This window comes from Ursus maritimus, unplaced genomic scaffold (assembly GCF_017311325.1).
Source record: "Ursus maritimus isolate PB19 unplaced genomic scaffold, ASM1731132v1 scaffold_15, whole genome shotgun sequence".
NCBI lineage: Eukaryota > Metazoa > Chordata > Mammalia > Carnivora > Ursidae > Ursus > Ursus maritimus.
The window spans coordinates 2727554-2743826 of NW_024423897.1; the positions used below are offsets into that span (position 1 = coordinate 2727554).

The 16273-nt window shown below is 39.6% G+C and overlaps 1 protein-coding gene across 1 annotated transcript; it reads right to left on the reverse strand.

Moving 5' to 3' along the window:
- Positions 1-1040: 1040 nt before the first annotated feature.
- CUNH5orf47 (chromosome unknown C5orf47 homolog) lies at positions 1041-12291 on the reverse strand. Its single transcript, XM_040630196.1, has 4 exons — positions 12006-12291; positions 3960-4045; positions 2495-2594; positions 1041-1060 (listed from the first exon to the last, which is right to left on the reverse strand). The coding sequence occupies exons 1-4, from the start codon at positions 12289-12291 to the stop codon at positions 1041-1043; spliced, it is 492 nt and encodes a 163-aa protein (XP_040486130.1).
- Between the last annotated feature and the right edge of the window lie 3982 nt (positions 12292-16273).

Below are 16273 nucleotides of genomic sequence, written 5' to 3' on the forward strand. Positions count from 1 at the left end.
AAATATACACCCCTCCCCACATTCCCATGTACAAAAGTCTGATTTCTTTCCCAACACCCATCTTACTTTTCTAGTACCTTCCAAGCCCCACCAACCTGGATGTAATCTCTCCCTAGAAAGTCAATGAATCCAGATAATTAGCAAACCAAGGCACAATTGAAATGAAAAGAGAAAAGATAATTCACTTGATTCAAAACATATAATATTTTAAAAATAACTGTAGAATCACCTAAAGAAATCAGAAGACAAAGGTAAAAGGAAGTCTTAAGAGTCATACACACAGAGTAATTGAAGGTATAAAAATGGGTATGTTGAGGAGCCTGGGAGGCTCAGCCAGTTAAGTGTCTGCCTTCACCTCAGGTCAAGATCCCAAAGTCCTGGGATCAAAGCCCAGGTCGACCTCCTTGCTCAGCAGGAAGCCTGCTCCTTCCTCTCCCTTTGCCTACCACTCCCCCTGCCTGTGCTCTCTCTCTCTTTTTCTGTCAAATAAATACATAAATAACTTTTAAAAATGGGTATGTTATCTCAGAATAAATATGTAAAGAGAGAATAGAACCAACAATTACTCCTAGGGCAGCATTTCTTTTTAAATAATAGCGAAAGGGACAAATAAAAAATACACATAAAATAGGTCAGAAAGGCAGAAAGAGAACCATGTCATAACCTCCAGGACACTAAGAAAGAAGAAAAATTGAAAGTAGTAGTAAGATAACATTAAACGTGACAAGTTCAAAGAGAAAAGGAAACTAGGAGATATGAACGAACAAACAACCCACAAAAATAAAAACCATGGACCATGGAAAAGTAGTTGCAATAGCACTGTGAATATGGGGCCCAAAAGAAGTTTATTAAATTTCAATAAATATTTAATGAGTGCTTACTATGTGCCAAACACTGGGTTTAAGGAAGAAAACAGGCTGGAATTAGCAATGGGCATACACTAAAGATTGGAGAAGGTAAGATGTAAAAGGGAAAGAAATAAAGCCCATACTTTATAATTGTTATATAAATGGATTCTTACCAGAAGATGATAAGAAGATTCATCTTGTGTAATTTGAGTCTAGGAACAACATAAAATATACAGAAAATTCAAGTTGGCCTCTAGCACTGGTTTTCCCATTAATAATACATATTAAGAAATAAGAATTGTAAGACATTTCTAAAACATTATTAGTTTTGTAAACTGGTTTAAAATTGTAATGCAAAATAATAAATTGCAAGGGTACTTGTTTATAACAGGTTATTTCTGGAAAACACAAAATATTATTTTAAGTTGCCAAATAAGCCTTACAAGATTACTTGATGGTGAGTAGTAAATGTCACAAGAGAACTGACAAGTTTAAGGTTATGGCCAGAGCAAAGTTAGATGTGATCTGTTTATTAAAGTAACTGGATATGGATTAACACTCAGAACAATGTCCAGGGTTTTTGTGCATTGCTCTGCCTATTCAAACATCCTTTTCACCTAAAAAACCACAGACTACTTTTTTCCTCCTAATCTCCACTTCTGTCTCATTCTCCTTCTTAATTGAATAAATAAAATAGAGTATCACAATCTGAGCATTGGTTTAGATGTCATTATTGTAAACAATTTATGCTACTATTAATGCAATATTACACAAACAGTAGTGAGTTTCCAGTGTAACACTGCCTACAAAAAGGCATTCTATTCTAATTATCATCTTATTAAAATATTCTTCACAAAACTCAATTCTGCAGATTTACTGACTGTCAAAATAGAAGCTGTCATCAAGCGACTGTACTAAGAACCCACAGAAGTGTTCAGCATGGTAACATGTGTATTAGGACAAGTATGTGAAGGAAAGGAAACAACTATTATGATCTATTAATTCATGTGGCATTATTAGTTTCATAAATTTTTTCCAACTTAATTGTTTGAGAATCCAGAACTTCCCATTATGTTAATAAGTATTCTAGATTACATCTAATTTTGCTCTGCCCACAATATCAATTCAATACTTACACAGCTTTAGAACCTGGTTTAATTTATGACTTGTTTCCCAGAAATGAATTAATGACATCAAGGCCATAATTCAAGGGCAGTTTTGTTAAATGCATTATATTAGACTGCAGCATCCATGGAAAGAAGTAACTATATGAAGTAACACAAAATTGCAGTTAAAATGGTTTTTTTCCGTCAATATGGATGAGTTTTGTAATCTGTATTAAAAAGCTGGCATTAAAATTCAGGAACAGACAAATATGTTCCTTTGGTTCAGTAAATTTAGTCAACTTTTACCTTCTGCTCTCCTCCACTCACACCTACGCCTATGGTCTAGTCTATAACTCAGTGCTTTAAAATGTTCTGTACTTTTAATTATAATGAACAGTGATAATATAGTAACCGTGTTTCTACAGTTTTGCACATTGAATGTGACAATTAGGAAAAGTACTAGACTAATGTGACCCAAGGGTGACTAGATGGTTAGGGAAGCCAGTCTTCTTTAACACAATCAAAATTGTGTCAACTTACTTTCACAAGATAGTTGTTGGTATTTCAGCCTGAGTCTATATTTTTCATTTTCTTCAAGCATTCTAGAAATGACTTTGTACACTCTATTCCATACTGAAACCTTAAAAGTATAAGCACAGTTAAGGAACACTGAGCAGAGAAGCAGGAATACATTTTGAGAGAGGCAACTGGCAGTGACTCAACCATGTTGCATGTCAACCAATATCACTATAAAACAATATTAGCACTTGGAGACCTAAAACTTAAATGCAATTGTTTTCCCATAATCAGTGATCTCTTCTGCTAACTTCCTAGCATTTCCTCTCTGTAGTATTTGCATTAACTCTCCTGGATGAAGACAATGTCTATAAAGTCCTACCTAAGTTGTTCCAACACATTCAATTTTGTTTTCAACAGTTATAAAAATAGTGAATTTCTCGAGATTTTTTAATATATTTTATTCTAGTTAAGAATTAAAGATTTCTCCTAGGACATACCAAAGCAAAATTACTAGACAGCATGAATATACCAGAATAGAAAGAATGAGAACTATGGAAGCAAAGAGATCTAGGCTCAGATTCTGGCTTTGCCATGTAAGTTGCTTGACATTGGCAAGTGTTTTACATCTCATTTAGTAAAACTTCATATACTGAGTTATTAGAATTAATGAAAAATATATGTAAAGCACGGACCCCAGTGTGTGGCATGTAGTACTAATAAGTAAACATTGGCTATTGCTCTGTTCTCCTCACCCAAAAGGAATTGGTTCTTGGAAGAAATAGCTCTTAGTACAGCGGGAAGATTTGATGCACATTCAAAATACATTTAGGATTAATCACCTTGAATGCTGTTTTATAGTATGCATGGGTTGTAACTCATACAAACTCAAAGTTCAGAAACAATACAATTTTATGTGCCATTATCAATAGTTTCTTTAAACCAAAGTGTAAAATACATGGTGGAAAACAAAGATTTGTAGAGCTAGTGATCTTGAACATGTTTAAAACACTCAAGTTACCATGCCATTTAGACAACCAGAGGTGAAAATGTTTCAGCAGTAAAGGTTCATCCTTGTTAGCTTTCCTTCTATAAACTAAATGTATATCCCTTATTTTTAAAAGAGCAATATGACACCAATATAGATACATTATTTTTTTCTGTGAAATCCATGGTTTTCTCTTTGTATTACACCATCTATCAAAGTTTGCTATGGTTTATGAAACATATTTTCATGCTTTGAAAAATCTCCCATTACATTCTGATTAAAATATGTTTATATCTTCAAACACTGGTTGGACTGTTCTCTACAGTTAATAAATATTTCCAAACCCAGTTCCATTTCTGCTAAATTAATTCTATTTTTTCATTTCAGTAAATTAAATTTTCAAAAGATGGAACTATTTTTACTGGAGAGTATCTTCACACATTTGTATTTAGAGAGGTTAATCTAAAAGTCAAATATTGCTTATTCTCCTTGATAATATACCTTTTTCTTTTTCTTCATTATTTTGGAAGCTTCATTCAAAGGGATAGGGAAATCAAACTTTTTAGCTAAATTCTTCTGGGTTAAACCTAATTTAAAAAAGAGAGAGAGTGAAAAGGTAAAAGATCAAGGCCAGCGCATATTTTAAAAGATTCACTATCCTGAGAATAGAGACAATTATAAATGTCTCTCGAGTTGTCTTTGGGGATTTTAACACTTGTTGGTATATTTCTGTTCACTAGATAATACCAGTTTACCAATTAGCTAATACTATGCTGGGGGAGAAAACTAAGAAACTACCTTGGAAATGCCTAGGAAATCTCTTCTCTTTACTGATTTGAAATGAGTCCCCAAAAAGTCAGCAACATCAAACAAATACCAGAAGCCACATCTTGACCCAATGCATCTCTACAGTTTCCTTTCTTCTCTGTTCAACTCCAGACACACATTATGCTTTCAACTCTTTCAAAAACCTGTGGTTCCTCAAATGCCTTGTTCTTATCTTCCCCAGTCTTTATGCATGATGTTCTTTATGGCTTGTACGTACGTACGTATGTACACACACACACACACACACACACACACACACACACACCCCTACCTGCCAGGCAAACTTCTATGTGCTCTTCAAGACTTAACTCACACCATCACCTCCTCTCTACAGTCCCCCGCACGGCACTAGCTCCAAGAACACTGAGGTCACAGCACTTAGCACACTTTTATATCACATATTTATAATGTGTTTCCTCCACTAGGCTGTGACCTCCCTGAGGGCAATAGCTATGTGTGTCTTCGTCATCTTTCTACCCACACTACCAGACACATAGTAGGTACTAATAAAGGTTTGTCAGAGTGAATAAGCTTCCTCTCTCTACTCACCAAACCATGCTGCCTTCCCAAATATTAAGTGTTAGAAGAAAACCCAAGGGCTTGTGTATCCAAGGACAAAATCATAAAACACTAAGCATGTGTTCCCTGAAAGCCTTTATATTTGTAATCTGCCCACCCAAACAGTTACCCACCTTATCCCTGCCCTACCACTACCACTCTATACCTGGCTTTCTTCCACTCATTCAATATTTAGCTTTCCAGGAACCTTCTTTGATTTCACATAGTACCTTATGCTCAGTTATCATAAGGTTTATGATGTTGTTTACTTGAGGAGTATGTTTTATTCTTCATTTGAGATCCAGTATCTAATACCATACACATTAGATATGCAATAAGTATTCCATTTGTTAGTGAATTAGAGTATGTTCTAAAAATGGCATTTCCCAATTTGTGAGAAGCATGCCACTGATTCTGGGTGGGGCACAGACCTAGCACTAAAGAACCTTAAAACACACAGTGAGAAACTCATTCTCTTTCCCATTATTTTTCAATCTGATTACACCAGGGAGAAAGTCTGAGTTTGGAACTAGTATGTCATTAAGACTTCTCTGAGATTTGCTTCTCTCTCTTTATGACTACAGACAACCTTTGTTAGACAAGCTATTTGGCTAGAATTTAATAATATTGTTTTGCCTTTATTAAATTGTTTTTAATTAATTTCTATTTGTGGCAAATGGTACAGGTTTGTCACTGAGATAATGATGTAAAGTGTTCTAAAAAGAAATTTAGTTGAGAGGAAAAAATGCACATATTTAAATAAGTATATTAAGTAAATGATAGTACAGATGCTATGCAGATATAGCATAGGAAAATAACTCAAGTCTGAGAACCTCTGTTCTTCATATACCCACATGTACCTTTCCCTCTAAATGCCTACGCCCTTGGAATACTATATTTGCATCCTTCTCAAGTGTTTTCCATTTGTAAGTCTTACCTAACCTAGATATTACTCCTTAAGGTCAGGATAGGAGCCATCAAGTCTACCTGTAATTACTGGGGATCTAAAATATGTCAAGGAGTATAGAAGATGTGAGAAAGAAAAAAAGACAAAATCATTTCTTCTACTTGCTTTACATACCTCACTAAGGGTAGCTCCATTATCTACCAAAGACATTGTCCCAACTTAATGTTTCCAATCTTCCTCTAGCCTTCTTTCTACACACTGTTTCTTTTTGTTGTTGTTGTTATGTTATGTTAGTCACCACAGAGTACATCATTAGCTTTTGACATAGTGTTCTTCCCTAATCACTCTCCATCATGGATCCATACCCAGGGCTATGCTCACACATTCTTCCCACCTGTAATTCCCTCCTAGCTCAGCAACATATGTGACTCTCACAGAGCTCCTGCCACTGTGAAGCCTTCTCTGATTCCCTCATCCCGAAATTACTCACCACTTCCAAAGTATTTATTTGTATTTCCACAAAAGCACTTGTCATCCTCTATTGCATATAAATTATGAATATATCTCCCAAGTTTTGTGAGAATTGATTTATTAGTCTTGCTTGAAATGTCAGAAGAGTTTCCTGATTTGCCTGCCGCTGGATTTCTAAACTCCACTACATCTTACAAAAACAGCTTACAAGAATATCTTCCAGAAGTGTACCTTCCCTGATCACTTCACTCCAGCATTCAAAAATCTTCAGTGACTATAAAATGCATTCCAAGGCATTCCACAATCTGGTCCAAAACTTACTTTTCATTCATTCAGTAAATATTTAGTCAGGCCCACTATATACTACTCACTGGGATAACCCCCCGTTTCCTCCAAGCCATCTCTGCTCATTTATTTTATATCAAACACTGTGCTGGGCACTCTGCATGTATTCTGTACTTCACTTAGTCTTCGCGGTAACTTGTTGTGGTAAGAACTATTATCCCCATTTTACATATAAGGAAACGGAGAATCAGAGCACTTGGCCAATATTACACTAGTAATAAATGACAGAGCCAAAATTATGTTTTTCTGATTTCAAAGCCAGTGCTCTTGATAATCTCTACCTTCCACTAGCAATTTCTCTATTCATGTTCCCTGATTTCCTGCCTTTATGCCTCTCCTTTCCCTAAAGTATCAAAGCCTTTCTAAGGTGTCTCTCTTATAGCATTCACGTCTACTAGCTTGTATTCATATTATTCACTTACAAGTTCCTTGACAGCAGAATATTCGTCTGATTCACCTATGTCACTAGCACCTAATCTAGAGCCCATGGTGTGGAAGACGTTCAATGCCGTCGAGTGCATAAATAATTCACCTACTTCCCCACTGAGCTCCAGGCATAAGTATTTAATAAACATCCCTTTAATATTAATATTAAATACACCGCAAACTGAGTAAAACTTAAGCACCTTCTGGCATGGTTTAAATATAAATCTAGACTCTATTCCTGATCTCACAAGCGCAGCAAGGGGGCTCTGAAGTTAATGGCTCCATCATCTGCCCAGCTGCCTAGCACAGAAATTTCAGAGTTGGCATCAACCCTTCCTTCTCCATCTTTTAGTCAGTCATTGATCCTGTGCATTCTGTATTGCTGCTGCCTTAGGTCAGACCTTTTATCTTTGCACTGGACTACTGTGACTGCCCTCTAACAGGACTCTGGCCTCCAATCTCTCCCAGCCCAATTCCATCTTAGTTCTCCTTCCTCCAGATCTGATCATGTCACCCCCACCACAAAGAAGCAGCAAAAATCCCAAAATTTCAAAACCAAACTTCAGGGAAAACTGCATTATTGTCTTTTCCCACCCCAGCAGAGAAGCCAACCAGAGGAAAGCCATCCTAGGTCTGCACAGCATAAAACTACAACAGCACAACACTGGTTTCATAATCTCGGCTACCCAGTTACTCCTAACCTGCATAGGTGGGGATCTCCAGCACGAATTCATGCATCCCTTCCACTCCTCTGCTAACCCCCCCACTCCCTCCCTGAGAGCTTCTTCATCTGCTTTCAGTGTTCTTCACTGAAATCCACTATCTTGCTGATGGACTATTATTTGTCCTTTGATTTGTGGCACTAAAGCAATTCAGGCTCTTAGTCAAATCCACTGTATTTTTTCCTGGCTTCTCGCCTAAGCTGTAGAGTTCCTCACCACCACTACCATCACCACCTTACTCTCTCCTCTTCCTAAAATAAACCTTTTATACTGTTCTGACTATTCAAGGAAGCTGGAAACCCAGGGCTAAAGTGTCTTATACTATCCGTGGATTTGTTGACCCCTGGCAGAGGGGCCAGAAAACAAAACAAAATAAAAACCTGAATACCTTTTAACAATGAGGCCATTACAGGGGCTTGGAGTTCAAAATAATGACCCTGCTTAGGTACCTCTGAAGATTTCCACCACAGCTCATTCTCAGGAGTCAATCAAGTCACACAGAGTACCATTTTACACATCTACATTATCAAAGTAAATTTAGTCTGGAAGGATACCAAACAAAATATTTATATATTCCTCAACTTGGGCTTCAATCTTGCCTGCTTCCAATTCAATCTCCCTTATATAGCATGGCCTAAGTAAATCTAACCCTGTCACTTCTCTCTTTTCTTTCTTTATTTGAGAGAGAGCGAGAGAAGGGGGAGGAAGAGGAGAAGCAGAGGGAGAAGGAGACACAAACTCTGTGCAGAGCACAGAGCCCCATGTGGGGCTCGATCCCACAACCCTGAGATCATGATCTGAGCTGAAACCAAGAGTCAGTCAATTAAAGGACTGAGTCGCCCAGGTACCCCTCACTTCTCTTGTTCAAAAACCTTCAGTTTTGTATTTTCTTAGTCACTGAAGACAATGGGAAATGTAGAGTAGCTGACGTCCCAAAATTTCATGCCAAACAACTTCACATTTTGAAAAGTCTACACAAAACCACACCCTCAGAAGACAGAGAACACTGAAACTGTAAAAGAACTGTTTAAGTACCATAAGAAAAATCATTCAATCCCAGGGCTATGATCCCATATGCTCCAGCCCCACCCCAAACAGGACTTTGTGGCTGGCTAGCAGGGAAGAAAGGGACACTAGAAAAAGTGCCTTCAGGAGAGCTGGAACAACCAACAGAAAGATCAAATCCACCCTAAATCTGAAAATACTAAAACAAAACCCTACAGATTAGAACACAAACTACAGAGAAGGGATTTCAATATACAATTTAAAGGGCCAGACACCACATAAAGTACCAAGCATGCCATTTAATGAAACTGACTCAGTTTAAAGGGGCAAGCATGATTTAAAGGTACAGCCTTCCAATTGCATGGCTTCCAGGGAAGAAAAAGAACAAAATGCAAGGATCATAAATGAGGTCACAAAGAAAACATCAGTAGCACCCATAAAAGTGGAGACCTTGCAAACACTTTGATTATAATGCAATAAAACAGAGTTTACTAACAAAACAAAATAGAAAAGTCCTGGAAATTAAACAAAAATATTTTTAATCTATTAAGCAACTCTAGAGTGAGAAGGGTAAGACAAACTGAAATTACAGAATTTAAAAAATAGTGACAATGGAAACACTACATATTAGAATCTGTGGGATTTAAAGTAGTGTTTAGAAGAAAATGCATTGCACTAAACACTTATCAATAAAAAGGAGGAACAAAAATAAATGAATGAAATGCTCTGCTGAAAAAAAGTATAAAAAGAACAAAGTAAACCAAAAGAAAGCACATGTAAGGAGATAATAAAGTTTCATCGTTATTATTTATCTTTATTTTTTAATGAGGAAGAGACCAGAAAAACAAGACATCTCATTAATAAGTTGAAATCCTGTCTTTTAAAAATTAAAACAAACAAAACACTGGCTAACTTTATCAGGAAAAAGAGGGAATACACATACATACAAAAAATGACAGCTGGGAAATAGTCATTGAAATACAAGAAATTTTTTAAAATCGTAAGACACTACTTTGCAGACTTCTATGCAAATAGATTTAGAAACACAGATGAAATAGAGAATTTCCTAGGGATACACAGACTACCAAAATTGACCCATTAGAATTAGAAAGCTTAAAAAGAGCAATTTTATAGAAGACATAGAAAAAGTTGTTAAGGAATTATGTCACAAAAAGCACTAGACCCAGATGATGTCACAGAAGAATTCTACAAAACCTTCAAACAGCAGGTAGTCCCACTGTTCTATAAATTTTTCCAGAGCACTGAAAAAGGAAAAGTTTGTAATTCCTTCTATGAAATAAGTATAACTCTAATACCTAAACCAGATGAAGATATACAAAGAAAGAAAAACTACAGATCACTATCTCTCATGAATGCCAATGTAAAATTCTAAACAAATAATTAACAGAGTCCAAGCTACTTTAAGAAAATAATACATCATAACCAAGTAGGATTTATTTCAGGAATGCAAGGTTGGTTCAATATTAGAAAATCCATTTATATCATATACCATACTAATAAATGTGTTTATCTCCATAGATCTGAGAAAACCTTTGACAAAATTCAACACCAATTTACGATAAAAAAAAACACTGAACAAAATAAAAATTGAGGAATATTTTTTCATAAATATATATGCCTTGAGTCCTAAAGCCAGTACCTTATTTAATGAGAACACTAGAGGCATTTCCCCTAAGATCAGGAATAAGGCAAGGATGCCCACAATCTCTACTACTATTCAACGTTGTACTAGACGTATTAGCTGAAGCATGCAGTAAGACAAAACAAATTTACTGCAGGCATAGGAATGGGTAAAAAAAGAAATGAAATTACCTGTATTTATAATTAACAGCATAGTATACCTGGACAATCATTAGTATCAATGATAAAACTTACTCTAATAATAAAAGAATGCAGTGAAGTACTAGGATCTAAAGTTAACATACAAAAACCAATAGGCTAAGTGAAAGAAGATATTCGAGAAAGCTTATATGAGATGTCCAGAATAGGCAAATCTATGAAGACAGAAAGTTTAGTGCTTGCTTAGTGCTGGGGTGAGAGGGAATAGTGAGTGTTAATGGGTACAGGGTACAGTACTAGTAGGTACAGGTTTTATTTGGGGGTATTAGAAATGTTCCAAAATTGAGTGTGGTGATGGTGGCACAACTCTGTGAAAAGCATTGAGTTGTGCACGTTAAACAGATGAGTTGAATGAACTGTGAGTATCTCCATAAACTCTTTAAAAAGCACAGGTGGAGGAATAAGCTCTCAAAACAGAGGACTTTTGCAGGAGACAGAAATGCTCTTTATCTTAATTGTGGTGGTGTGTTACTAGAGATATAACTTTATCAAACCTCCTCAAAACGTATATAAAATCAATCCTAAATACAGTTGTGGTTTTTTGTTTTTTTTTTTTTTGGTTTTTTTTTTTTTAGAGATCAAGAAGTGGGGCTCCTGGGTGGCTCAGTTGGTTGAGCTTCCCACTCTTGATTTCAGCTCAGGTCATGATCTCAGGGTCCTGAGATCAAGCCCCACCTCAGGCTGCGGCCTTAGCACGGAGTCTGCTTGTCCCTCTCTCTCAGCTTCTCCCCCTGCTTGTTCTCTCTCGCTCGCTCAAATAAAGAAAGATCAAGAAGCTCCCTATATACGAACAGTAAACAGAGAGGATTATGGACAAGGAAACCCCATTTACAACAGAAAATCAAACACCAAGTAATAAATGTAGCCAAGATATACACAAAACCTATAGGAAAATTTCAAATCTAGAACATTCCCCAAAGACAGAAAAGCAGGTTGAACAAATGGAAAGACGTCCTATTTTTAGAGAAACACCAGTGCCTCAGCCTGGTAGGGACGTCAGTTCTCCTTAAGCTAATATAGAAACTCAGTGACCACTAGGAATACCAACAAGCACGCCATGGCCCCCCTCATCGTGGGGGACGCAAGTGGCTCCCTCCAGTGACCTCTCCTGTCAGTCTGGCTGACTTTACATGATCTGCACGTGCCCTTCGGCGCCCTTTCCGGGACACGTGTGAAGCCTGGGACCGGCCGGGGCTCGTGTTCCCACCCCGCGCAGGCGGCTGGGCTGACAGGAGGCCGGGCCTGGCCGCCCACGGCCCGGGGGGCCCCCAGGCCGCAGGCCACGCGGGGTAACCGTGGGGGGGCTGACTCCAGGAGGCCCCGCCGCAGCTGGGCGGGAAAGCTGACAGGGCGCCGACGGGAGGCCGAGGGCTGAGGCGCCCACCGCCCTGACATCCCGCCCGCCCGCCGCCCCCTAGACGCCACCTGCTCGCGCCGCCGACCGCGGACCGCTCCGCGCGCTCGACGCCCGAGCCCGTGGGGAGGCCGCGGGGGCCCGGGACGGAGGGCCAGGGGTCAGCTCCGCGCCGGCCGGGGCCGCCGCCGCTCGCGGCTCCTCGGAGCTGCACCCGGCCCCGCGCCCGCGGCTCCTCGGGCCCTGAGCCCGGCGGCCGCCCAGCTGCAAGACGCCGCCGCACCGGTGCGAGCCGAAGCGTGTCACGTAGACGAAGCGCGCCAGGTCCCGCTCCTGCTCCCGGCCGGCCGCCGCCATCGCCGCCCTGGTCGCGGGACCGCCGCCGAGTTTCCTCAGCGACCCGCGGAGCGCACGCTGGGGCTGTCGGAGCGCGGGAATGCTGGCTGGCGGCGGGGGCGGGGGCGGGGCCGCGGAGGCGGAGCCACTGTGCACGTGCGGGGGGGAGGGGCGCGCGCTGCCGCGGGTCGGCGGGGCGGGGCTGGGCGGGGCTGGGCGGGGCGCGGGCAGGTGGGGTGCGCGAGGCTGGGGCACGCCCAGTGGACGCGGCGGGAGATGGCGTCTGGGGCCCACCAACCTGCAGAGCCGGGGAGCGGGAAGGGTTTAGTAGCGGCGATGGACCACTCGGCTGGAAAGCGGTGTTAAGGTTTGGGGGACCGGATCACTGGGGGTAGGGAGCAGACTGTGGGGGCACAGCCCTCCGAAGAAATGAGCTGAACCAAGAAGAGGGTGGGGGGAAGGGAGCAAGCCACTGGGGCACCCCTCTCCCCCACTGGGTGTGCGGGTTTTAGAGTGAGGAGCTGACCCTGGACTTGACCAAACTGGAGTGTGGGTCAGTGAAGTTGGGGGCCTGGGGAAGGGGAGACGAGACAGCACCCTTTGCTGCCAGAGCATTCCAGAGGGACCTTGGCCTGGTATATGTGGTGCTGGGCCATGGGCCTGAGGCCAGCGTCTTACTCACACCGACTTGAGGCCCATCGTGGTTCCGCCGCTGCCCAGCTGGATTATTTGGGCAAGCTGCTTTTCCTCTCTAAGCCTCCGGTCTCCTCGGAAGTAAATTCAGGTGCTTAAAGCAAAATAAGGCATAGGAGGCATCTGGCACATAGAGCTCCCTTCGACTTGACCTTCATGTCACGTTTATTGAGGACATACACTATGAAGTGCATGTGGCAGTATCTTCACAAATGGTTTTCCCACACCATCTCCCATACCGAAAGGATGCATGGACCATCCTTTTAAATCCATGCAGCACTTTACAGCAGAGGAACTGAGGTTCCAAAATCCGTGACTTCCCCAAAGTCATAGGCAGTGACGGAGACATACTTTCTTAAAATGAATCTTTTAAATTGAATTATAAATATGTGCAGAAAACAGAGATGGATGAATTTTCACACACTAAATATATCCATATAATATCCACCCAGATGAAGAAATGTGCACTGCAGAAGCACCTCATGTCCTCGCCCAGGCCCAATCCCTTTGCTTTCTTTCAGATTGAAACAGCATCAGTGAGGTGCGCCCCTTGTTTGACTTCCTTCACTCAAGCTATGTTTGTGAGATACAAGTTATTATATGAGTTTGACATCATTTGACTATAAGACCATTTATTTCTCTATTCCATTGTTGATGGACGTTTGGTTGAGGCCATTACGAATAGTGCTGCTGGGAACGTTATATATATATCTTTTGTTGAACATGCATTACAGGGTATATACTTTAGTGTGGAATTGCTTAGGGTAGTCATAGGTTCAGCTTTCGTAGCTACCAACAAGCAGGTACCTGAAGTGGTTGTACAAATTTTCACTTCCACTAGCCGAGCACGCAAATTCCAGTTGCTTACATGTGCAACACCACTTGGCATTGTCAGTGTTTTTCATTTTAGCCATCGTGGTGGATATGTGTATTAGGGGTTTCCAGAGAAATAGAGTCAATAAAGATGTGTGTGTGTGTGTGTGTGTGTGTGTGTGTGTGTAGGGGGCGGTTTAAGGAGTTGGCTTACATAAATATGCAGGCTGCTAAGGATACGCCAGCAGGCTGGAGACCCAGGGAAGCGTTGATGCTGCAGTTCAAGTCTGAAGACTGCTGGCAGAATTCCCCCTTCTTCAAGAGAGGTCATTCTTTTTCTATTAAGTCCTTTAAGTGATTGGATGAGGTCCAACCATACTATGGAGGGTAATCTGCTGTATTCAAAGTCTACTCATCTAAATGTTAATGTCATCAAAAATACCTTCACAGAAACATCTACAGTAATGTTTGACCAAATATCTGGGTACTGTGGCCAAGGCAACTTGACACATAAAATTAACCGACACAATGTGGTATTGCTTTCCTATAATTTGCATTTCCCTGATGACAGGAAGTTGGGCTCATTGGCTATTTGGATATCATCTTTTTGTTTAAATCTCTTGTCTAGGGGCACCTGGGTGGCTCAGTCCATTAGGCATCTGCCTTTGACTCAGGTCATGGTCCCGGGGTCCTGGGATCGAGCCCCCACATCCAGCTCCCTGCTCAGTGGGGCGTCTGCTTCTCCCTCTCCCTCTGCCCCTCTCCACCACTCTGTTCTCTCGCTTGCTTGCTCTGTCTCTCAAGTAAATAAATAAAATCTTTAAAAAATTAAAAAAATAAATCTCTTGTCTATTTCTATATGGGGTTTTCATCCTGTTCTCAATCATTGAGGTGTTTTTTATATATTCTGTGTATTAGCAGTTTGTTAGTTGTATGTATTGCAAATTTTTTTCTCATCTGTGACTCACCTTTTCTTCTATGAACTCTGAAAAGTTTTCTAACTTTGAAGTAGTCCAATATATCAGTATTTTTCTTTAGAATTATACATTATGCATTTGGTTTAATAAATCTTTTTGTATTCCAAGATATTCTCCTCTGTTATCTTCTAGAAGTTTTATTGTTTTATCTTTCTTTTTTTCCTTTTTTCTTTTTTTTTTTTTAAGATTTTATTTATTTGAGAGAGAGACAGTCAGTGAGAGAGGGAACACAAGCAGGGGGAGTAGGAGAGGAAGAAGCAGGCTCATAGCGGAAGAGCCTGATGTGGGCCTCGATCCCATAATGCCGGGATCACGCCCTGAGCCGAAGGCAGACGCTTAACGGACTGAGCCACCCAGGCGCCCCTATTGTTTTATCTTTACATTTTAAATATTCAGTCTACCTGGAACTGATTTTTATGAATGGTATGATGTAGAGAGTCAAGATTAATTATTTGTTTATATGGATATCCAGTTCACTTTGGCAAAAACCTCCAATATAAGGTGAATACAAATGATGATAGTTAATATCCTTGTCTTATTTCTGATCTCAAAGGAAAGTTTCAGTGTTTTATTATTAAGTATAATATTTGCTATAAATTTGGTTTTTTATCATAATATTTATCAGATTAAGGAAGTTCCCTTCTATTTTGAGTTTAGTTTGGTGTTAAAATTTTATCCAATACTTTGTCTATAATCTATTGAGATGATTATATAATTTTACTCCCTTATTCTGTAAATGTGGTGAATTGCATTGATCGAATTCTAATGTTAAACCAACCCTCTGTCTGGGATAAATCCTACTTACTTGTGACATATTATCATACTATATGATTGCTATACCTCTAAATTTGATTTTTTTTTTAATGTTTTCTTTAGACTTTTCACTTCTACGTTCATGAGAGAGAATGGCTTACAACTTCTTATGTATTTGGTAGAATTTATTGATGAAAACATCTAGGACATCGAGTTTTCTTTGTGAGAAGGTCTTTAGTAGTTATAGGATTATTCAGATTTTCTATTTCTTTTTGGGTCAGTTTAGTAAACTGTGTTCTAGGATTTGTCCATTCCTTCTATCATTTAAAACTCGGTAGCAAAAATTGTTCAAATATTCCCTCATTATTTTCTTAATGTCTCTAGGAGCATTGGGATATCCCCCTTTTTATTCATGATATTGATAATTTATGTACTCTTTTTATCTGACTTGTTCTCAACAGTGGGTTATCAATTTTATTAATCTGTTCAAAGAATCAACTTTTGACTTTGTCAGTTCCCACTATTGTTCCCTAATTCTTTTTATAACATATTGAGATGGATATTTAAATCATTGATGTTGAGACTTTTTTTCTAATGCAGGCTTGTAAAGCTACACGTTTTCCTCTGAGCATAGCTTTAGCAACATGCCACAAGTTTTGTATGTTACATTTTCATTATTCAATTCAAGATATTTTAATTATAATTTTTTAGGCATGTGGATTATGTGTAAGTATATTGTTTCATTTCCAAACATTGGGGAGTTTTCA

What these genes read in the sequence shown, in the direction of transcription:
- CUNH5orf47 (XM_040630196.1), bottom strand. Translation starts at nt 12,291, where the DNA reads ATGGCGGCGGCCGGCCGGGAGCAGGAGCGGGACCTGGCGCGCTTCGTC. An exon ending in TAATGAAGAAAAAGAAAAAG is followed by an intron (nt 2,595 to 3,959) that starts GTATATTATCAA and finishes TATACTTTTAAG; the next exon opens with GTTTCAGTATGGAATAGAGT. An exon ending in CCAACAACTATCTTGTGAAA is followed by an intron (nt 1,061 to 2,494) that starts GTAAGTTGACAC and finishes TGTTGTTCCTAG; the next exon opens with ACTCAAATTACACAAGATGA.